Source organism: Ornithorhynchus anatinus, chromosome 16, assembly GCF_004115215.2.
Source record: "Ornithorhynchus anatinus isolate Pmale09 chromosome 16, mOrnAna1.pri.v4, whole genome shotgun sequence".
In the NCBI taxonomy this organism is placed as follows: Eukaryota; Metazoa; Chordata; class Mammalia; order Monotremata; family Ornithorhynchidae; genus Ornithorhynchus; species Ornithorhynchus anatinus.
The window spans coordinates 46,353,732-46,377,015 of record NC_041743.1 but is presented as its reverse complement, the minus strand read 5'-3'; the positions used below and the strand labels follow the sequence as shown (position 1 = coordinate 46,377,015).

General features: G+C 64.8%; 1 protein-coding gene across 1 annotated transcript; it reads right to left on the bottom strand.

Moving 5' to 3' along the window:
- Positions 1 to 2,240: 2,240 nt before the first annotated feature.
- HIVEP3 (HIVEP zinc finger 3) lies at positions 2,241 to 21,316 on the bottom strand. Its single transcript, XM_029080310.1, has 8 exons — positions 17,882 to 21,316; positions 16,813 to 17,737; positions 16,349 to 16,680; positions 13,956 to 14,101; positions 8,200 to 8,375; positions 4,423 to 4,509; positions 3,219 to 3,982; positions 2,241 to 2,711 (listed from the first exon to the last, which is right to left on the bottom strand). The coding sequence occupies exons 1-8, from the start codon at positions 21,314 to 21,316 to the stop codon at positions 2,241 to 2,243; spliced, it is 6,336 nt and encodes a 2,111-aa protein (XP_028936143.1).
- Positions 21,317 to 23,284: the final 1,968 nt, after the last annotated feature.

Here is a 23,284-nt window from a genome sequence, read left to right as displayed (position 1 = left end):
CCACGCGTGGGTTTTGCGTTGGGCGGGGGCCGCTGCCAGGCCCGGGGACAAGGAGCAGCTCTGCCAGGCCGCCAGATGGAGCCAGGCCGCCAGGTGGCAACAGAGAGACGGATTGAGCCGCCCGTCGCCCGTCGCCCCTCCGGCCCCGATCATCCTCGTCATGGCTGAACCCGATAAACCTCACATTGACAAAAATTCCAGTCCTAATTCAAATGCGCTCCGCCCCCCGGCCCCCCAACCCCAACCTTTGACCCAATCCCCAACTCAGTTCTCAGACCAAATCCTGCAAGGAGCCAGGCTGACGGGAGGGGTGGTGAAGGGGGGAATCGGGAGGGGGGTTCCCTCTAATAATAATAGTTATTATTATTATGGTCTCTGTTAAGCGCTTACCATGTGCCAAGCACTGTTCTAAGCGCTAGGGTAGGTACGAGGTAATCAGGTTTACCCCGTGAGGTCACGGTCTTAATCCCCATTTGGCAGATGGGGTAACCGAGGCACAGAGAAGTGCAGTGACTTGCCCAAGGTCACAGAGCAGACAAGGGGCGGAGTCGGGATTAGAACCCACATCTTCTGACTCCCAAGCCTATGCTCCTGCCACTAGGCCATGCTGCTTCTGGACTGCGAGCTCGCTGTGGGCAGGAATGTGTCTGTTATATTATATACCAAGCCCTCTTAGTACAGGGCTTCGCACACAGAAAGCGCTCAATAAAAGCGATTGAATGATCGAATGAGTTGGATGCATCCCCCTATAGGCCTAGTGGAGTTTCCCTCCGTTACCTTCCTGGCAACCGCCTCTCCCCCCCCCTCCCCCCCCCCATTTCTGTGGTCGAGTACCCGTGATGACCCCAGGAGCTGTGATCCGGCCAAATTTATCAGCATTATCCTTCCTACTGTTCCACATTTTTCTCCCACTCCCCGCAGCGCGCACTGCTCCCTGCTCCCGACCTCACCTTCCTTCTCGTTCCTGTCTCTCCCGCGGCCGATCTCGTACTTCCCCGCTCTCCCTTGGCCCTTCGCATCCTGCAGAAAACAGCTCTTCCGGTCTTCAAAGCCCTCGTGAGATCACATCTCCTCTCGTCCCTGGTTAATTTCTTTCTCCATCGCGTATCTCCCCGCTGGTGTCTCTCCAACGCTCAGCGCCCCTCCACAACTTTCCGTGGCACTTACGAACACACCTTGTAAATGCTCTTAGGTTAGCACTAACACATGGACCTCATTTTTCCTTCTTTCTCCGACTGGCTTTGTTAATGTCTTCACAGGCACACACAGACACACACACGAGCGCGCACACACACACGCTTGTAAATACTAACTAGTTTACTCTCCTAAGAGCTTAGCACAGTGTTCTGCACACAATTACGTGCTCAGTCAATGCGACTGGTTGATCGACTGGTCGGCGCTGGAGCGGTTTCGGGGCCCTAGCAGGCGGAGGACACCAAGTCAGGGCCCTGAACGGGCCCCTTCCCCATCGGCTTCTGGGTGGGCTGTGACTCGGCTGAGGGGTGCGGGGGAGGAATGGAACAGACGCCTCCCAGATCCAGGTGATGAGGGGCGGAAAGGAGACAGGGAAGGACGGAAGGAGAAGGGGGTTGTAGGTGGCAGAGGGGGAGGAGAGGAAGGGGGAGAAGGAGAGGAGGAAGAGATGGGAGACGGGGAGAAGGGGCCGGACGGGAGGAAGGGAGGAGGGCATGGGGAGGGCGAAGTCGGGAAGAGGAGGAAGAGGAGAGGGGAGACCGGGAGCAGAGAAACCAAAGGGCGGAAAAGGGGACGGCGAGGAAGGGGAAAGAGTTGAGAATGGAGAAAGGGAAAGGGCGTTGAGGAGTAGGAGGTGGAAGAAGTCGGGAGGTAGGAGCAAAATCCTAGCGTCCCGGACCACTGCCCGCCGGGCAGAGCTGACCGGACCCCCAGGGCAGCGAAACAGCCGAACACACGGACAGGTGGCACAGAGGAGCCTGTGAGCTGTTTAATCAGTGTAAAAAAAAGGGTTGTTTGTTTTCAGTGCAGCGTCCTGCTTGGGGGCGGGGACGCTCTCCCTCCCCCCGCCCTCTCCGTTCCCTCCGAAAAACTAGAAAAACCTTGGCAACCCGACCCCCCGACCCCCGACCCCCCGACCCGCTCCCCGCGAGCAAGGCACCGGGAACGGCAGCCGCCCGCGTGGGAGCCCCGCGGGGCGACGAGGCGGGCGCGGACTCGCGGGTGGCTATGGGGAGGGGAAAGGTCTGTCCGATCCCCACCGGGGCTCACGTTTCCTCCGGGCCCCGGTACCCCGCGCCCCGCACAGGGTCCCCCGCTTCGCTGGGAGGGGCGGCCCCGCTTGGGGCCGGGGCCACAGTGCGGGGCGCGGGAGGGTAGGGGCTGCGGGGGCCACGGGGCCCTTCCCCGCCCACCGCGGGGGCCGGGAGGGGGGCCTGGGCGGCGAGGGGCGCGGGGCAGGGGCCGGCTCCGTCCTCCGCACGCCCACTCGTCCTCAGCGCCTGCGGGAGGAGGCCCCGCAGCCCGTGGGCGACCGGAGCAAGGGGCGGCCAGGAGTGCCGGGGCAGGTGGCTGTAGACGCTCGGGGGCCCGCGTAGGGCGGCCGGGAGGTCGTGGAGGGAGGCCGGGAGGTCGTGGGGGGCCGCCGGAGGGTCGTGGAAGGCCGCCGCGGGGTCGGGCGTGACAGAGGTCGGGGGGTCCGGGGTCCGGGGGGGGCTCCTGGGCTCGGGCTTTGGAAGCTGAGAAGAGAAACAGACAGGTGTGGAGTGAGGACTGGGCGCTGCGTCGAGCCCCGACTCTGTCGAGGGCAGGGGCGACTCCGACCCCCTAAACGCTCCGGCCCCGGCCCCGGCCCCGGCCCCGGCCCCGGCCCCGGCCCCACCCCCACAGCACGCACGTAGGTATCCTTCCTAACCCCTACCCGCAATCCCCGCTAGCCAGAAAGCTCCTTCGGGGCCGAGACGGGGTCCACTAAGTCTACTGTCCTCTCCCAGGTGCTCCGTAAATATCACCGATTGACTGAAGGGTAGGGGTTCTGGTCCACTTCCATGTCCCCAGCTCTGTGTGAGTGTGTGTCCGTCTGTTCACGGGGCAGGCAGCCCCTCGAGGACAGGAACTGTACCTCTCCTGCCCCTCCCCCCCCCACCCCACCCACACTCCAAGCATTGAGCTCTTCTCATTACAAACTAACTCGGCCCCAGAAACCCCTCGGGGGAGGGGCTGAGCTGGAGAACCCTGGGACTCACCGGTGGCGGCGGCCTGAGCCAGCAGGTGCCCGGAGTCCGACCGAGGTGCCAGTGAGGTAGGGGTGTAGGCAAGGGCAGGGCCGACCATCGCTCGACACATCCGGGGGCTCGGACCGTGGCTCCAGGGCCGAGGAAGCCAGCTCCTCCAGGGCCTGGGGGCTGCTGGGGACAGAGCCCTCCCTGCAGGGGCAGGGGGTACGGGGGCAGGGGCCCCGGGCTCGCGGGGCTTCGGGGCAGGAGAAGCGTCTGGAGACGTGGCAAAGGGCACCCGGCAGATGTCTCCCCGGGCTGGGCCTCGCACCGGGGTGAAGGGTGATTTTTGGTGGCGAGTCTCTGAGGGAGCGTGGGCCGGTCCGGCGGGTCCGGCTGGTCAGGTGTCCTCCGCGCTGGGTGGCAGGGGGTGGAGTCGCAGCAGGCCGAGGTCGGGGACTCGGACGTCGGGCCCGGCCTGCGGGCGCCGGGGTGCCCGTGAGCGGCTGCAGCTTCACTGCTGCCTCCTCGGGGCGAGAGCACGGCCTGGCAGGGTGGAGTGGGCCTTGGTGGGGAGCCTGCGGGAGGGTGGGAGTGGGCCAATTCTGGGAGCAGGGCAGAGGGTTCCTCTTCCTCCTCCTCTTCCTCCTCCTCCTCGCCCTCTTCCTCCTCCTCCTCCTCCTCCGCCTCCTCCTCCTCCTCCTCCGCATCCGGTTCCACATCCGAGTCCTCCAGATCAGAAACTTGGAGCCCTGGCCTCCCCTCAGCATCCTGGAGTGGGTCCTCGCTGGCTCCTGGGAGAAAGTCACACCAGGGTCAAAGTTCACAGTTGCACCAGGGTCAAAAGTCTCACCAAGGCTGACCCAAGCCTGTTCACTTCAATCCCACCCTGGATTTAACCAGAAATCCCTGGGACTCACTGCTGGGTGCCCACCAGCTACCCGCTGCCCACTTCTTCCATGCCAATTGCTGGCTGGGCCGCTCCACCACCAAGCCTGAGCGGGCCAAGCCTCCCCAACTTGGCCGCCCCTCCCCACCACCCCCCAGCACCTCTGGCAGGTATCTTCTTCAGCTTCTGGCACCTGCAACGTATATTGTACTCTTCCAAGTGCTCTGCACTAAGTAAGTGCTCAATAAATACGATTGACACCAAAACCACCCCCCACTGCCCCCACAGGTTCTTTAGTTTCCATGTCCATCGATACCCCCCACTCCCCCATCCCCCAGACGGTACCTTCTTCAGCTTCCAGCTCCACCAACACCCCCAGCTCCTGACACTTTTTGCCGTGAGCCTTGGACTTCATGTGCTTAGTCAGATTCCCTGCAAGGAAGACAGACAGAGGACGGACCCGTGAGGACCGCGGTTTCCAGGGGACGACAAGAGCTTGTGGCCAGGCGGGTCAGCCCCTCGGCCCCTCTGCCCAGGGGAGGAGACTTTCGTGGTGGCTTCTCGGCCTTCCGGGATGACTCTTCAGGGGGTGGGGCAGATGTTGGGGAACGGGAAATGAGGGCAGTGGGCACCCAGAGTGACTGACCCCCTGCCCTGCCCATTCAGAGGGATCATCACACTGAAGGGGGCAGGGCCTAGAAGACATAGGAGATCCTGGCCCCTATTTCCAGGATTCAGCAACAGAATCTCCACCACCCCCATCCACCCACCTCACCCAAGGGGCAACCACAGCGGGGAGTTGATCTGAGGCCTCAGCCACCAAGTGCTGGGAAAATCATTATTGTGGTATTTGTTAACTGCTTCCTATGTGCCAAACACTGTGCTAAATGCTAGGGTAGACACAGGATAATCAGATCAGTCACAGAGCCTGTCCCTCACAGATCTCACCAGTTTACAGGAAGAGAGGAGAGGTATGTAATCTTCATTTGACAGATGAAGAACCTTAGACACAGAGACGTGAAGTGATTTATCCAAGGGCACCCAGCAGGTGAGTGGTGGATCCAGAATTAGAATCCAGAATTGGAACCCAGGCCTCCTGACTCCCAGTCCTTTGTTCCTTCCATTAGGCCATGTTGCTTCTCAACCCTCCTCTCTGCTCCCCTCTCTGCCCTTCATCACTTTTCTATGGCAATGGGCTCCCCACAACCGTCTCCTCGCTGTCCTCCCCTTTAGTCTCTGGCAGTGTTCTCCTTTCCCCCAGCCCCCACCCTTCCTAAACACAGCTTGGAAGAGGGTGGAGGTTAGGGCTGGGGTCAGGGTGTACAGGATGCCGCTGTATGTTTCTGCTGGAGGAGAATCCCCTTGCAGACCCCTCATCTTTGGCTCTGTGGGGCTCCCCTCACAAGGAGGACTGCCGGCAGTGCATGGTGCCCGACTCTCATATCTGTCCTCTGCCCCCAGTGGGCGTGGACCACCATGGCCCCAGTGGCTGGAACGGATCCCCAGACCACGGTCAACTGCCCAACTCCAGCTGCTGACCGAACCCAGGGTGACACGCTCCCTGGGGTAGAAAGGGGTGAGGGGACTCCTCGGAGTGACACTGCTTGGCAAGGCCCAGGATGGGTCACAGAGCCACAGCGTTTGCCAAATCCATGGGGAAGGGTCTGACTGAACAGCCCACCTGACAAGGAGAGGGGGTGGAGTCATGAGCCTGCAGGAGCTAGGGGTCAGAGAGCCATGTCTGTCCCGAGGGAGGAGGTGGTACCAGAGGGGAGCTGTGTAGAGGACCTGAACTAGAGAGAGAGAGAGAGAGAGAGAGAGAGCGCAAGGACAAAGCCTGGCACAGGCCTTGGGCAGAGCAAAACCTGCCTGATTCCAGAGCACAGGGTCTAATGGAGAGGGGGAAGCTGTCCTGCAGGGGTGGAATAAGGACAGTCTGTTCATTCCACCTGGCATTGGTGCCATCTGGACAGCCCTGGCCCATCCAAACTCTCCAGTCCATCCCTGTCCACCTCACCTCAACCGGCCACCCTGTCCGTCCCCTCCAAACCGTTCAATTCCAACCTTCCCATCTAACCGGCCCACCCTGGCCAGCCACCCTGACCATTCCACTCCAACCTTCCCAAATGACTGCCCCCCCACGCCCCAACCGGCCATCCTGACCGTTCTACTCCAATCTTCCCAATCGACCGGCCCACCCTGACCGACCACCTTGACCGTTCCGCTCCAACCTTCCCAATTGACCGGCCCACCCTGACCATTCAGCTCCAACATTCCCATCTACCTGGCCCACCCTGACAGTCTAGTTCAACCCTGACCATCCCACCCCGATAGCCCTGTCCTAATGATTCCACACCAAGCTTTAGGTCCCAAATGTTCCATCTTGATCCTTCCACCCAAACCATCCTGTCCTGACCACCCCACCCCGACCGGCCCACCCAGAGTGTTCCATCATGACTGATCTGCCCTAACTATCCACACCAATCAACCCACCCAACTCACCTGCCCCGACCGTCCGCCCCAACTCTTCCACCCTGACTGATCCACCCCTACTGTTCCATCGTAACCTTAACCCTCCCCAACTCTTCCACCTGGACCAACCCGTCCCACTGGCCTGCCCCAACTGCTCCAACCTTACTAACCATCCTGCTCTGACAGCAGTTCTTCTTCAACCATCCTGCCCTTACTGCAGTCGCGATTTGATTTCCTATTAGACTCCACCACTAGACTGAGTACGAGATATTTTGTCTGTCGGCCCCGGTGGAAGAGAGCTGGGGGGTTTGCATCCCAGCTCCTTGTCCAGGAAGGATCATACACCCATACCAGGGGAAAACCCTCTGAGCACAACTCCTGGCCCAGCCAGAGGGAGGGTCTGATAGAACGATAGCCACCAGTGGAGGTCCTGTGCCTTCTTCCATGGATGATGTTGAGGGAAGTAGCAGAGGGGCAGGGGGAAGAGTGGGTAGGCATGGGGACATGGAGAGTACTGAGGCTGGACAGGGAGGGCCCATGCCAACAGGAAAAATGCTGTATCTGGGGAGGATGGGGCTGCTAGTGGGGTGCTTTTCCAGAAGCGAGACTTCCTCTGGAAGGAAAGAGAATCGTCTGAGGTTCCAGATGGTGATGGGTGGAGAGAAGCAGGCAGCAAGGAACAGATGGGCAAGCCAAGAAAGAGCAAAAGGCTGTGAAGGGGGTCTCCTGCCAAGCTCCCTTAAGCTCCAGACCAAGGGGGACTAAGCCCCTGGCTGAGAGCAATGGCACTGAGGCCAGCTGAGATCACTGATGAACTAACTGACCTGAAGCTGTTGGTTTTTTAAAAATGTGACAGGTTCGTGGAAATCCTTGGGTGGGTGCTAGGGGGAGAGGGAGGGAGAAGAAGAGGGAGGAGGATGGGGGAGGCAAGGTTTGGAAGGATGGGGTGAGGTGACAAGGAGTAAGGATGGGGGAAGAGAGATGGACAGAAAGGATGAGGTACAGAGTACAGAGAGGGAATGGACCTCGCAGGTGGAGGAAGATAAGGCACTGCGGGAAGAGGGGGACAGTGCATTGCTGAGGGAGGAGGAGGAGGAGGAGGAGGACAGGGCAGTGGGGGGAAGAAGCCGATGGGGAACTGGGGGGAAAAGGTAGGCAGGGTGTTAGAGGAAGAGAGGGACGGGGCACTGGGGAAGAGAGGACAGAGCATTAGGGGAGGAGGGGGACAGAACACTGGGGAGAAGGACAGGTCGTTGGGGGTGGAAGGAAAGGGCAGTGGAGGAAGAGGGAGACGGCATTAGGGGGAAGGGGGCTGGGTGTTTGGGTTGAAGGGAATGGAGCATTGTGGATGTTGTGGGGAAAGGGGATGGAGAGTTGGGAGAAAGGGTCAGAGTGTTGGGGGAAATGGGGGACAGGTGTTGGTGGAGAGGCAGTGGATAAGGCACTGGGGAAGGTGAGGGGCAGGGTGGGGGCCAGGGCCAATGTTAAGGAGGAGTAGGGAGGGGGTCACAGCACTGAGAGAGGAGGGAGACAAGCAGGTGGAAGTGAGGAGATGAAGAGGAAGTAGAGAAGGTGGGGGACGGGGGGTTAAGGTGCATCTTCCAGGAGAGCCATGAGCTGGACCCCTCCGCCTGCCCAACTGACTCTTACCTTTGGTTTTAAAGGCAAAGTTACAGTGGTCGCAGACAAAGGGCCGGGCGTCGCTGTGGCTGTGGATGTGTTTCCTCAGCATGCTGGGCTTCTTGCAGCGCACGCCACACTCCTCACACACATACTTTCCTCGGCCGCGGCCGCGGATGTACACATAGTCCTCGTTTGATTTGTACCTACGAGTGACAGTGGTCGGGGTAAAAGAGAGGAAGGATCCACTGCCAAGAATCCCCCACGTCCCCAGTCTCATTCTGCACGTCAGGCCCCCTGACCACCAGGCTGGTGGCCACCACTTGCAGATCCAGAGATGCTGCCAACAGGGGCCCACAGGGGCCAATGGCCCCCAAGCCCCTGTGGGGGAGAAGAAAACATTAAACTCTCCACTTGGGGGGCATTCGGGCTGGTCCCTGGGAATGCCAGCTGTGGAGGTGATGGGGCTGGTGCCACTGGGTCCAACTGTGGAGCTGGTGGAATAATCCCTAGGATCGCCAGCTGCGGGGGCGGTGGAGGTCAGAGCCTCTGAGTCCACCTGTGAGAATGGTGGGGGTCTGTTGGGCCCAGCTATGAGAGTGAAGCTGGGAAAGGTCTGGCAGAAGGGCGGCAACGGGGTAGCACAGAGGGCCCAGACTTAGATGTTCTGGGGTCCCGGACCTTCTCCATCTGGCCCCCCAGATCAAACAGCCCCCTCGGCACCCCACGGTCCCTTCGGTGCCACCACTCCCCGCTTCTACAGTCTCCTCCACTTCGGCCCCCCTCCCCCACACCACCACTCTCCCCAGCACCACACCACAGATACTATCTCCCTAGCACTGTATGGCTCCCCCCAACCCCCAGCTCTGCCATGGCCTCTTTGGGCACCATTAGTCTTCCCGCCACACGCCTTCCTGCCAACCCTGCAATGACGTGCAGATCAGAGAACAACCACGGACCAGGTTCCTGTGTCCGGGCTGTTCCCAAGAGACTGTGATGGGGCTTGGGAGTCAGATGAGGTGTGGGGGCCATGGAGGGCTGGCTCACACCTTCCACATGCCTACAGAGTCACCACTCCCTCATCACCAATCCCATCATCTACTTCCACCTCTGGAGATGGGTTTAGGTGGGTAGGGATAGAGACTGGCATCTGGGGCACAGGGGTTGGAAGCTGGGGGGGGAGGGGCGGGAAGCTGGTGTCTGTGGGGAGGGGTTGGGAGCTGGTGGCTGAAGAAGGGTGAGATGCTAATTCTGTTGTACTCTCCCAAGCGCTTAGTACAATACTCTGCACGTAGTAAGCACTCAATAAAGACAACCGATTGAGTGATTGATTGGGAGCTAGTGTCTGGGGGAAGCATTTGGGAGCTAGATGGTGCGGGGTGGGGGGTGTTGGGCTGGAGACTGGCGGTTGGGGGCAAACAGGCCTATGGGTTCCTCTACTCTTTGCCCTATTCCTAATGTACTTTCATATCTGTCTTTCCCTATAAATTATGAACTCCTTGTAGGTAGGAATCACATCTACCAATTCTGTTGCATTGTACTGTCCCAAGCGCTTAGCATGGGGCTCTGCACACAGTAAGTGCTCAATAAATCATTGATTGATAGATCGTGACCACTTTGCTGTGCTTCTTGCCTTCCCCCGCCCAGTAAACAAACAGCAGTCCATCCCCACCCCTAGTTCTTGGCCCAGATCCCCAGAGAGGCTCCTATACCTTAGGCCCGGCCCCAGGTTTGGGGCCCACGTATGTCTACCCACCAACTGGCAAACACCCACCCTCACACAGCTGTTTTTCCAGGTGGCGGACAATATCCATCTTCTGGGGCCCACCCCTCAGTGAAGTTGACCTGCCTTGTTTCTATGTGGCTGAACAGGTTGTGGGCCGAGAACGATGGCCGACTGGAGGGGTCTGGAGGTGCAGCCTCTGGGGATCCGTTGCAAGGAACTCGACAGATCCTAAACAGAACTCACGATGCCTGCCCCATGCAATCCCGGGGCCCTCCTTCCCAGGGCAGCTTGGTGCCTCGGTGCCTCTCCCTCTTCACGCTCCTGGGGGGCGGGGGTCCGTTTCATACTCTCTTCCCCAGGCCAGCTCTAGCCCTTCCCGGATACTTTTGGCCCCCGGGACCACCCGCTCCAATCCACTCCACACCCCGACATCCTCTCTCGAGCAGTGCCAAACTCTCCGAGAGATTCCCGGGCAGCATTTGGCCCATATTTTCCCTCCCAGAGCCAGGCTGGGTCAGCGGGTGACTGACTGCTCCCTGAGGGACACCCGCCAATGGCCCCCTTAGCTCCCCGTCCTGTACCTCGAGGCTTGGACACTAAATGTTTGGCCGATTATCGCTACCTTCTTTACGAGCCAATCACTCTTTTATCTCCTTGCCCAGCTCCAGACCAAGGTGCTGCCCGGCTTGGGACAGGCCACAGAGCCAGAGATCACGTCCCGCCGTTTCCCCAGCCACCCCCAGGGTAGTCGCGGGGTGAGTCCCTCGGCCGCCAGCTTCTCTGCAACCCTTCTCGGAGCGGGACGCAGTCACGGCGCTGCGGAAATTCCAAGCAAACTGCAGCCCAGCTGGAAGTCCAATATCCCATATTAAAAGATAATAAAGCCCAATGATCACTCCTAAAATTAGGTGCCATTCTAAACGCTCAAAATTCCAACCCCTTCACGTAAGTATGCACACTTAGGGTCGGGCTGCATAGACAGAGCTCTCCTTCATTGTTCGAAGACGCCACTGCCGGTGAGGCTTACCTAGGGGCGTGGGTGTGTAACCCCAGCTGTGACCTGCTGCTTCCCGGGCGCCCCCCAGGATGGGAAACGGCGCAATGAACCAGATAGTGAGATTCTCGAGCGATTAGTCGGGGAGGTCGATGACGGACCGGACGGGAGGATGACGATAGACCAGACGCGAGGTCAGCAATTGACAGGGCAGAGGGGTCGGCGGCGGACCAGACCGAGGGCTCAGCGACAGACGGGACAGAGGGGTCGGCGATGGACCGGGAAGAGAGGTTGATGATAGGTCGGACGGCGGGGGGTCGGTGATGGATCGGACCGTGGGTTCACCTATGTTCTGGACGGTGGTGTTCTGCTATGTTCTGCTCGGCCCTTTGCCCCTATTTCCGATCTCCACTCCTCCCCGCAGACGCAGGCGGCTGGTTTCAGGGGTAGGGGTGAAAGCCGAGAAGGCCGGACCCCCGACACTGCTCACACTCAAACCCAAAGCCCACGGGCTCTCTGCCCACCGACCGCGGCAGATAGGCTGACACGTTTCCCTCAGACTATTTCGGCGGGGTGGGGGTGGGGGGTGGGGGACAGGCGCGGTAAAGACAGCGTGCGGGAGAAACTGCCAAACCCTTAAAATGCGGAGAAATTCCCCGGGCCCGCTGCCTGGGGGCACAAACCGGAGCCAGGCGCGCGGCGGGGCCGGGCGGGGCCCAAAGCGCCCCCTGCCGTCCGACCTCATGCCCGCCCGCTCCTCGGGACTGCGAATAGCGACGCCGCCTAGCGGACAACTGGCGTACCGCAGCCGCCCGAGAAAGCCAGGAGGAAGGGGGCCGGGGGGCCGGGGGGCCGGGGGACCGGGGGGCCGGGGGACCGGGGGCGGGGGGCTCGGGACACCCCAGAGCTTTTGGCCTGCAGACGCTCTACGCTCTCCAGGACGCGTGCCAGAGGCGGAGCCGGGAGAGCGCGGTAGCCGGGAGGAGGACGCCGAGATGGGACAAGGGGCAGGGTCTGGGGCAAAATGTCACGGATGACACCATCACGGGACGCGATGTACCCACAGTGTGGTCTGAGAGCAGCGTAATGTAATGCCCTCACGTGCACGGCAGGAGCAGGGGAAGGCACCTCTGCAGTTGGCAGTGGGCCCACGCCTCCATTCTACCGGATCAGAACTGCACGCACCACCACCACCCCCGCCCCCCTCCTCCCCACACACACGCCACGGGCAGCCCCCGGAGAGACCGGTCATATGTCCAGACTCAGAGGGATGGTCGGAGCCTGATCCGGGCCAGCTCCCGATCTGTGACCCGCTGCACGGGAGGAAGCCCGAGACCACAGAGGCCTGCCGGCGCAGCGGGGCAGGGGTCCACGGTGGGGGTCGGTGAGAGAAACCACCAGGGCCAAGCCAGGTCCCGACCCTCCGGCCGGCCCCTCCGCCGGCCCCGGCAAACTCCGGTGTGTCGTTGGGGCCGCCACAGCTGATCTTTGGTCCCCATTTTTGGTGGCCGGCGTGTTCGTCCGTTTACATCCGATTCTGAATTCGGCCACTTATCCCACACAGTTGTGCCACAAACTTGACACCTACCAAACCTGTTGGACTCAGCGCTATGTCATCTTTGATGGTGTTTTGAATTCATATCATTTCACCTTTTCTAGAGTGTCTGTCGCCAAACCCTTCCCCGGCTTATTTTCAGAACGTGAGCCCCTGGAGGGCGAGGGACCGGGTCCAACTCATTTATGTATTTTTCCTACGGCTCACCACACTATTCTGTACACAATAAGTGCAAAATAAATACCACCACCACCACCTCTACTTCTACTTCTCCTACCACTACTACTGGTTTAGCCACGAACCCCATCATGCTCCCTACATTTTTAGAAAACTTTGGTTTCTGCCTATCTCCACAAGTAGAATGGGAGCGCCTGGAGGGCAGGGACCATGTGTATTCTCTCCAGCCTTTAGTAGAGTGCTTCATGGGCAGTAGGTGCTCAATAGGTGTCCACCCACCGACTGGCTGACTAATTTGGTTCCAGTGGACGATCCCCCTCTCCTGCAGCAGGGGCTGCTGAGCGCCTGCTGTGGGAGGCCAGGAACCCTAGGAGCGACGGCTAACCCGGTCTCGGCGGCCTGGTGCCCTCCGGGCCGACGTGTTTACCCCCTGCTGAGGACCGGGCTGGCAGGCCCAAGAAAACCTGGTCTTGGCAGGGCCCGGCTGAGCCTGTCTCAGCGCAGAACAAGCTTCCATGCCAAGAACAGAGCCTGCTGGGAAAGGAGGCTCCCCACCCCAGTGGAATCAAAAATGGACACTCCAATCTCCCCCCAGACTGGCCCAGGCTGCCCATTCAGCACCAGTGTGCCCCCTAAGCCTTTGAATGCTGAGAATCTCCCAAAGCGCTTCTGTCTGACCTCCTTACACACCGACTCTCATACCTACCACTTTTTCTTTTTTCTCCTGACTGTAATCGATTTCAATGTCCATCTCCCTCGCTGGACACTAAATTCTTTGAGGGCCAGAATTGGGCCTACTGACTCTGTTGTACTCACTCAAGCGCTCAGTCCAGTACTCTGCACACCGAGGACGCTCACTATATACTACGGACTGATTGACCTCTGGCCCCTTCAGGAAGCCAGGGTCAGGAGTATCTTTCCATCTGTGGTGGAGTAATAACAATAATTTGTAAAAAATAATCATCGAGGTATTCGCCGAGTACTTACTATATACCAATCACTGTACCAAGCGCTGGGGAAGATTCGAGATAATCATATCCCACATGGGGCTCACAGCTGAAGAAGGAGGGAGAAGAGGTGTTGAATCTCCATTATGCAGATGAGGGAACTGAGGGCCAGAGAAGTTTAGTGACTTGCCCAAGGTCACACATCAGGTAAGTGGCGGAGTCAGGATTAGAACCCAGCTCCTCTCACTCTCCGGCCCATGCCGTTTCCACTAAGCCTTACTGAACCCTCCGCCATGGCCGCCGGGGCGCCGGGCCTCACCGGCACCTCCCCTAGCTGCCCTGGGCCACCGTGGCCGGCCAAGGTGGGCGACAGGCAGAGACACTCACCCTCCTTCGAAGATCTTGATCCTCACGGGGTCACCCCTCGTGGTGACAGACGCGACGGTGACCTCCGCCTTCCCCCTCTTCTCCTCTTCCTCCTCTTCCTCCTCTGTGACCCCGCCTTGCCGGGGCCCACCGGATGGCAGGTGCACCTACCCGGGGAGAGCGGAGCCACCATGACTAAGGTAGAGGCCAGGAAGCCAGAGCATCAAGGGGGCGGGGGGGGGGGCGAAAGCCAGGGGGAAGGGGGGAGGAGGAGGAGCATTCAAGGCAGGGGTGAGCCAGGAGATGGAACTCTGGGAGCCCAGGAAGGAACTGTTCCACTCCGTGGGACCCAGGTCCTTGAAGGAAAAATCGTCCCCTCTTCCAGGGCCTGGGCATGAGACCCAGGGGATTATGCTGTCTATGACCCTCATATGGGACACTCTCCCAGCCCCACACTGGGGCTACGGTCCCACCCAGGGAGAACCACTGGCCGGCACCCAGAGTATGGGACTCGCAGGCAAGCCGGGGCTGTGTGTTTGGGGTTCAGTTGTGATGGGAATGGGGCAGGGGGAGGGGACGCGGTAGGCTGAGACAAATGATCACACGATGCCCTCTATCCAACCGGCCTCCGAGCCCAGCCACGTCAAGGGTGTGAGGTGGAGGCTGGGATCAACATCAGGGATGGAGAGGGACAGGGGTCAGAGTGGGTTGGAGAAGGCAAAATGGGTGAGGTGAACAGGTTAGTGGGGTCAGGGCCAGGTTAAGAATATGGGTCTTCCTTGACTGTGGCGAGAGGACCCCAGGCCCAGCTGAGCAGCAGCATGACCTAGTGGAAAGAGCACAGGCCTGGAAATCAGGACATCTGGGTTCGAATCCTGGCTCTGCCATTTGCCAACTCAGTGACCTTGGGCAAGGCCTCGGTTCCCTCATCTGTAAGAGAGATACTAAATACTTGTTCTTCCCCCCGACCCCACCCCCTTGAACTGTGAATCCCATCTGGGACAGAAGGCGTAACTGATCCGATAGCATGGGATCTACCCCAGCGCTCAGCACAGTGTTTGACATATAACACAAACACCACAGTTATTTTTAGGCTGCCCTTCTGTATGACAAGTGGCCAGACCGAAACTAGTCTGTCTGTGGGGTGGGGAAACCACAGGAGAGACTGGGAACCGAGAAGTTGGGTGAGCAGCCAGAAGGAGATCCCTCTGGCTGAAAGCCGATCATGATTGACTACTCACTGTACCTTGAGCTCATCTATCCCGCCGTTGACCCCTTGCCCGCGGGCTCCTCCTGGCCTGGAACTCCCTCCCCCTCCATTTCTCCATAGAGAAGCAGCATGGCGTAGTGGCTAGAGCATGGGCCTGGGAGTCAGAAGGTAGTGGGTTCTAATCCTGGCTCCGCCACTTGTCTGCTGTGTGACCATGGCAAGTCACTTCACTTCTCTGTGCCTCAGCTACCTCATCTGTAAAATGGGGATTGAGACTGTGAGCCCCATGTCAGGCAGAGACTGTGTGCAACCTGATAGGCTCGTATCCACCCCAGGGCTCAGAATAGAGCTTGGCACATAGTCAGCGCTTAACAAGGTCCATAATTATTATTATTATCTCTGATGGACGATCATTCTCCCCACCTTCAAAACCTTACCACCATCGCATCTCCTCCAAGATCGGCTCCCTCTCCCATCTGTGTCGTAAATGCACTTGGATCTGTGACCTACGGGCATGTGATATTCTCCCCACCCTCAACCCCACGGCACTCAAGTATTATAAATTATTGATTTCTATTCGTGTCTGCCCTCCTCTCTAGACCGCAAGCTCCTTGTGGGCAGGGAACGTGTCTGCCGACTCGGTTGGACTGCACTCTCCCCAGCGCCTACTACGGTGCTCTGCACATAGTAAGCGCTCAATAAGTATCATCGGCCGAATGATTGAGTGAGGCTTTCCCCACCTAAGCCCTCATATTTCCTGCTCCCTCTCCCTTCCGTGTCGCCTAGGCGGGTGGATCTGTAATCGCTTGACATCTCTTGATATTTCCCCCCCTCCCTCGACCCCACAGCATAGATGCCCGATAGTTGACTTTAATACGTCTCCCACTCTAAACCGTAGGGTTTAGGTGGGTAGGGAACACATCTCCCCACTCTGCTGTGCGGTACAGTACTCTACCAAGCACTTAATAGGGTGCTCCGCATACAGTAAGTTCTCAATAAATACCCTCCGTTGAGTGAGTGACTGATTAGTCCGCAGACCAGGGAGCGGAGGGAAGATAGGAGGGAGAGAGGGCGGACGATCGCCGAACCGTCCACCCGGGAATGGGCTGGGGCCCCGACTGGGGTCAGGGCTGCAGCTAGGCCAGTAAACGCGGCCCCGAGGGTGGTGAGGGAGGCGTTGGGGGAAAGCGGAGAGGAGACTCACCTCGGTCACCTTGGGTGTCGGGGAGCTGTCCGGGACGCGCAGAGGGGCCTCTCCCTGGGGTGTGTTGGCGGTGGTGTAGAGCTCCCGGGTCCGCATCTGGCGGGAGCGCAGGAGGGCCAGAGCCGTCCTGGTGGGCACCCCGGGCAGGTTGGGGCTGTACAGGCCGATGCACCAGGCGGCAGAGAGCGAGGCCCGCCGGGCGGCCTGCGGAGAGGGGCTCGGCAGAGCCCGGTCCAGGTAGCACCAGCAGACGCTCGTGGCGGTGTGCAGCCCCGGGGGCCAAGTCCTTTCCTCGGCGCCGGGACCCGAAGGGCCGGGAGCGGGGGGCGGCGAGCCGGGGTCGGGGGCCGGGGCCGGCGGGGCCGGCGGGGGCAGGGAGCCGGCCGGGGGCAGGGAGCCGGCCGGGCTGGGCCGCGGGGGCTCGGCCGGCTCCGAAGGCTCTTCTGGGTGGAGCGGCGCCTCACTCCCGGGGTCGGCCGGGGCGGGCGGGGGAAGGGGCGGGCGGGGGGGCCGGTCGGAGGCCCCTCGGCTCGGGTCCCGGCCCTCCTCCAAACCGGACGTTCCCGGTCGCGCCCCGAGGTCGCTGACGCCCGGCTCGGGAGGCCCCAGCATCGCCTCGGCCCCGACCCCGACCTCGGGCCCGGCGCCCTCCTCCTTCACCCGCTTCTGCTGCCGGGCCTCGGCGTCCAGCTCCAGGTCCAGCTCCAGGCTGCCGGCCGGCGACAGCAGGCGCTTGCTGCCCCCCGCGGGGGGCGGACCGGTCTCCGGACCCAGGGCGGTTGCCGGCGGCTGCGTGGCGGGGCCTATCCGCTCGGGCACCCGCAGGAACGAGACCGGCACCGGATCCAGCCCGGGGCCGGCCGCCCTCCCCGGCAGGGCCCCGCCGCCGGCCGGGACGAGGCCGGCCCCCGGGAGTCGGAGCCGGAGCCCAGAGCCCGGGCCGCCCGGGGCCCGCGGCGCTCGGCTCTGGGCCAGGGTGGTGTAAACGACGCTCCCGTAGTTCGGCACGCTGATCTGGACCCGGACGGGGACGGCCACGGGCCCCGCCAGGCCCGGGCGGATCAGTCTACCCGGCGGCCCCGGCCCCGGTCCGGGTCCCGGTCCCGACGCCGGGGGGCTGCCAGGCCGGGCTCCGACGCGCTGCCAGCTGGCTGCGGCCCCGGGGGGCAGTGTCCCGGCCCCCGTCGGGGAGGGTGGGCTGGGTTTTCGCGGGGGCGGTGGGCTGCCGGCGTCTCCGGGCAGCCGGAGGGTAAAGGGGCCCGGGAGAGGCAAGAAGAAGCCCGGAGGGAAAGGCGAGGAGCCGGGGCCGCCGGTCCCGGGCAGGAACGGGTAAGGGGCGGGCGGCGGCGGCGGCGGTTGGAAGGCGGCCCCGGCTGGAGGGGGCAGGAGCTGGGGGCCGAGGGGCAGCGGGAGGGGCCCGGCTTGCAGGAGCGGGGGCGGGGGCGGGGGCGGGGGCGGGAAGAGGGAGGGGCCGAGCGGGGCCAGTGGGTAGGGGGCGGGGAGGAGGTCGGGCGCGGCCGGGGCGGAGAAGACCCTCCCGGCTGGGCCCGGCTGCGGGCCGAGGGGCTGGAAGGAGAAGAGGGGGCCCGGGGGCGGCGGGTAGGGCTCGTCGCGCAGGGGGGGCGGCGGCGCCGGCGCCGGGTAGAGCCCCTGCGGCCGCTCGGCATAGGCCGGGGCCGGCGGGGGCGGCGGGGGCGGCGGCGAAGGGTCCTCGGCGTCGGGGCGGCCGCGGGGTCCGGCGGCTTCGGGCTCGGGCTCGGGCGGCTGGCTCAGGGGGGCCTGCCGCACCAGGAGGCCCCTGCGCCTCTCCGGGCCGCCCCCGCCCCCTGCGCCCGACCTCGCCGCCGACCCCGGCCCCGGCCCCGACCCCGACCCCGGCCCCGGCCCCGGCCCCGGCCCCGGCCCCGGCCCCGACAGACTCCCGTAGTCGAACGACTTGCTGCGCGCCTCGGCCACCCGGGACGAGTGGGCCACGTCGGGGGTCTGCTCGGAGGCCGACCGCCGCATCTCCCGCGCAGGGGCGGGGGGCGGGGGCCGCGGGGTCTGCGGACCGGGCACGGTGAGCATGTGGGAGCCGAAGGGCTTGGGGGCGCCCTCGGGGGGCTCGTCCCGCTCGAAGGAGGCCGAGCGGCTGGAGCCGTGCGACACGCTGCTCTCCTGACTGGGGCTGCGCGGCAGGGAGCCGGACTCGAAGCTGGACTCGCCCGAGGACTGAGCCATCTCGGCCAGGCGCAGGCGTTTCTTCTTGGGCGGCAGCTTCTCGGCGGGCAGCTGCGCCAGCGTCTGGCTCCTCTGGGGCCACTGGAACTCCTCGGCCGGGCGGTCGGGGCGGTCGGGGCGGTCGGGGTCCGGGGCGGGGGGCGGGGGCTCGGGCGCCCGCGCCGGCCGCTCGGGCTCCTCTTCGGTCACCAGGATCTCGGGGACCTGGATGTGCGGCTGCCGGACCAGCCGGGGCTGCGGGCCGAGGCTGGCGGCCGGCCGCTCGGCGCCCTCCCCTGCGGCCGGCCGCTCGGGCGCCTCGGCCTTCTCGAAGGAGCGGGTGTGCTGGATGACCGAGATCTCTTTGGCCGCGGGGCGGCGGTCCCGGCCGGGCTCCGGCGGCCCGGGCTCGACCGGGGCCCTGGGGGTGGCGCGGGCCGGGCTGGGGGCCGGAGCGGGGGCGGGGACCGAGGCGGTGGGCGCGGGGGCCGAGGCGGTGGGCGCGGGGGCCGAGGCGGAGGGCGCGGGCCGGGCGAAGGCGCTGCTGGGCCCGGTCCCGGCGGGATGAGGCTGGGCCAGGTGGAAGCGGGGCGAGCCGGGGGGGTCCTCTTCGTCCCCCAGGCTCTTCTCCTTGCGGCGCTTCCGCAGGGGGACGAGCTCCGGGGCGGCGCCCGGCCTCGGCGGTGCCCCCGAGGACCGGCCGTCGGGGTCCGGGAAGCCGGGGGCGGCGGGCGGCCGGGGCGGCGGCAGCTCCGGGCAGTAGTATTTCTTGTGGGCCTTGAAGTTGTCCTTCTTCTTGTAGCGGGCGCCGCAGACGTGGCACTGGTGGGGCAGCCCCCGCGCGCGGCCTCCCCTGCGGCTTCGGCGGGCTCCCTCGCCTCCGACCGGCCCGCCGCCGTCGCCCCCCGGCTCGCCGTCGCCCCCGGGCTCGCCGCCGCCGCCGCTCCCCGGGCCTCCGCCGGCCGTGCTCCCCGGGCCTCCGCCGGCCGTGCTCCCCGGGCCTCCGCCGGCCGTGCTCCCCGGGCCTCCGCCGGCAATGCTCCCCGGGCCTCCGCCGCCGCCCGCTTCCTCCGGGCCCGACTCCCCGCCCGGGGGCAGCTCGAAGGCGGGCTGGCGCTTGAGCGTGCGCGGGTGGGAGAAGGAGCCGCGGCGCGGGGCGCTGGAGGCCGCGACGCGGTCGTCGAAGGAGTAGCTGCCGCGGAAGGCGTGCGGGGCGCTGCGGGGGCAGCCGGCCGAGGGGAGCGAGTGGCTGCGGAGGAGCGGGGCGGCCTCGGGGGGGCCGTGCGGGGGCAGCGGCGGGAGCGGCTCGTGCTTCGGGGCGGCCCGGAGGGCGCCGGGCTTCGGGGCCTCCAGGCTGCCGCGCCGGGACAGCGAGCTGCGCCGGGGCTTGACGCTGTCGATGGCGCTGGTGTCCACCACCGCCTCGTTGATGGTAATGAGCTTGGTGATGTGCTCGATCACCTGGGTCCGCGGCACGGACAGCGGCGGCGGCAGCGGCCCCAGGCCCGGCTTGTCGGCGGCGGCCCCGGAGGCCGAGGCGGAGAGGGGGCCGAAGGCGGGCGCCGGGCCCCCCGCCAGCCCGGCCGCCCCGCGCTGGCCCATGCGCCCGCACTTGCCGAAGATGATCTCGGCGTAGGACTTGGCGCTGGCGCTGGGCGGGCTGAGCTGCGGCGGCTGCGGCTGCTCGGCGCTCTCGGAGCGGGAGAAGTAGCCCGACTCCGTGCTGCCCTTGCTGCCGGGGCTCAGGAACACCACCTGCTCGTCCACGGCCTTCTTGCGCTCGCTCAGGCGCAGCGCCAGCTTCTGCTTGATCGAGTGGCTGTCCTCGGGCTTGGGGGCCGCCGGCGGGGCCTCGGCGGGGGCCTCCCCGCCCGGGGCGCCGCCCTCGGGGGGCTGGGGCTCGCTGGCGGGGGCCTGGGGGCCGCCGCGCAGACCGGCGGGCGGGAAGCGGGGTCCGGGCCGCGACGGTGGGTCGGCCGGCCCCGCCGCCTCCTCCTCCGAGTCGCTGCTCTCGCCCTCCGTGGGCTCCTCCAGGTCCTCCCCGCCGGCCCGCTCCGCCTCCAAGTCCAGCGGGTGCATCCCGGCGCCCGCGGCCAGCCCCGCCTTGATCCGGTGGGCGTGGGACTTGCGGTGCTTGTAGAGGTTGCTCTTGGTCTTGAAGGAGAAGCCGCAGGGGCCGCAGGGGTAGGGCCGCTCCCCGGTGTGCGAGCGGATGTGCTTCTGCAGGACGCTGGGCTTGGCGCACGGCCGGCTGCAGTACTGGCAGATGTATTTGCCGGGCTTCGGGGGCTTCTTCTCCCTGCGGGGCCCGTCCTCGGGAGCCCGGGGGCCGGCCTGCGCCGGGCGGGGCGCGAAGGCCTTCGCCAGGGCTGGCGGGTCCCCGGCGGGCAGGAGTTGCGGCGGGCGGGCAGGGAGCAGCTGGCCGTGCGGAAAGGAGCCCGAACCCTCCGGCCTCGCCGCGTCCACCGGCGGCCAGGCCGGCCCCGCCGGGGCGCCGGGAGCCATGAACGCGGGGCCCGGCGGCAGCGGGGCCGGGGGGCCGGGCTGCTCCTGTGACCCCTCCCGGGGCAGCGGGGAGGGCCCGGGGAAGGGCCCCGGGGGCGGAGGGTTGTGGAGTGGGTGTCCTGGGGAGGGGGCTGGGCTGCCCTGGGGCAGGGCCGAGGGCGAGGCGCTGGCCGGGGCCTCCTCCCCGCCCCGGGGAAGCCGCTGTCGGGGACGTGGCTCGGACGCGGCGGCTTCGGTGCTCTGGCGCCCGGGTTCCGGCTCCATGACCGGGGCGGGCGGGCGGCTAGTCCGCGCCGGGTCCAGCCGGCCTCATGGGCGGGACCAGGCCCTCGGGGGGCGGGGGCGGGGGCGGCGACGGCGACGGGCCCGGGCGCGGTGCTCCCTGGCGGCTGGTGGCCTCACCGGGGCGCAGCGAGGACCACCGCCTCGGGGACGGCGTGGGGGCAAGTTCCCGGGCTTCGGGGTCCCGGGGCGTTCCGGGCCGGGTGGGGGACGGGCTCGGCCCCCGCCATGGCCCCGCCGCCGAGCAAGGACCCGTGAAAAGCTTCACAGCCACGAGGGACCCTCAGCGCGCCCCTCGTCGGTCGCGCCGAGCGCGGGCCCCTGGGACGGTGGCCGCTTCTCCTGGCCGGGCCTCGGGGACATAGCGCCGGGGCCGGGGCCGGGGCCGGGGCCGGGGCCGGGGCCGCCGTCCTGCGGGGGTCCGCCCTGCGGGGGTCCGTCCTGCGGGGGTCCGCCCTGCCGGCCTGGGCCGCCACTCACCCCCTCGCGGGGCCAGGACTGCGTGCGCTCCCGCCTAGGGCCGCCGCAGCGCGAGCGCGCACACACAGTACACGCAGGCACACACAGCGGGACACACAGCGGGACACACGAGACAGAGAGAAGGAGACAGCGTGGTGAAGCGGGGCATGGCCCGCACTTCTAAAGCTCCCGCCTCCACCCCTGCACCCCAGTTTCTGCAAAGACCCAGGCGCAACCTGGAGGCTTCCCGGCAGGAGGGCCGGGGGGGGCGAACCAGGGGGTCGGGGAATTTCGGATCGGAAACCGGGCGGACTGGGTTAGGTAGGGGGACCTTCCCCCACCCCACCCCCCGCAACCCCACAGCCCCCCGCCCCAACCCCCGAGCCCGCAGCCCCGTGCGTGTGCCCGAATCCACTTACCCACGTGTCACAGCCTCGTCCTGGTTCCTCCGTGGGGTCTGGCCAGCTCTCTCTGCGGAGTGGGGGTTGTGAGGGGGAGGGGGAGAACGGACCGGTCACTGGGGCCTGCCCCCAGGCAGGGGCTGGGAGGGTGATACGTGCTGCTGTAAATGCCCTTCCTGGGAACCCTGGGTCCAAGAACGAGTTTGCTGAGAACCTCTAGGGGCTTCTCCAATTCTGTTGGTGGGTACAGCCCCCCCAGCCCCTCCCTCACTATCCCCTGCTCTCACACCTGCCCCACACCCACACAAAGAATCCAGGTGTGGATGCCCGGAGGACGGGGTGGGGATGGGGGAGGTGGGCAGCCACCCTGACTATCGCCATTCACCCACAGATCTCAGAGCACCTTAGATCTTGCCGCTCGACGGGCCCTCCGGCTGCTGGCCTCGATCATCGCCCGCTCGGCCAGGGTAGCGCGTCCTGCAGAAACAATGCCCGCATCAGGGCCTGGGGCCGGAGGGCGTCGGGGCGAGAAACGAGCGAGAAGGGAGATAGGGTTGAGAGCTGGGATGGGGCGGGCTAAGAGGCCTGAAAGCCATCGCTGGGGGTCTTTTCGGCCCTGCTGGCCAACTCTCGGGTCCCACAGACTGGTTCACAGAGGCGCGGAGGCCTCGCCCCCGTTGAGCGGGTGGCCACGGCCAGCCGGGCCAGTGGGGTCACCCACCGGGAACGCCAGCCTACTCCTGCCCCTAAGAGGGGCCTCCCTGGGCCCGATGCCCCCCACAGGGGAGGATTTGGAGGGCACCGAGGCTGCCGTCACCCTTCTCCCTCCCAACAGACACGGGTGCTGGGCGCTGAACGGACGTGTCCGTGGGTCCAGGGTGTGGCCACCCAAGGCGTCCGAGGCCCGCTCGGTCGGGAGGTGGCAGTGGACCTTGCTCTGCTACTTTTCTTCACAGTCCCAAACCTGCGGGCCGGCTACACGTCACCAGGCCCCAGGCCCGGAGCAGCGGTGGGAGATGACAGTTTCTACCGCAGGGACAGAAAGGTGGCATGGGGAAGAGGGGCACCAGCTGCCCGCCTTTCAGGCCAG

Coding starts and splice junctions, on each gene's coding strand:
- HIVEP3 (XM_029080310.1), bottom strand. CDS start 21,316: ATGGAGCCGGAACCCGGGCGCCAGAGCACCGAAGCCGCCGCGTCCGAG. Junction 4,510..8,199: donor CTTTGCCTTTAAAACCAAAG/GTAAGAGTCAGT, acceptor TCTTCCTTGCAG/GGAATCTGACTAAGCACATG. Junction 3,983..4,422: donor GGAGCTGGAAGCTGAAGAAG/GTACCGTCTGGG, acceptor ACTTTCTCCCAG/GAGCCAGCGAGGACCCACTC.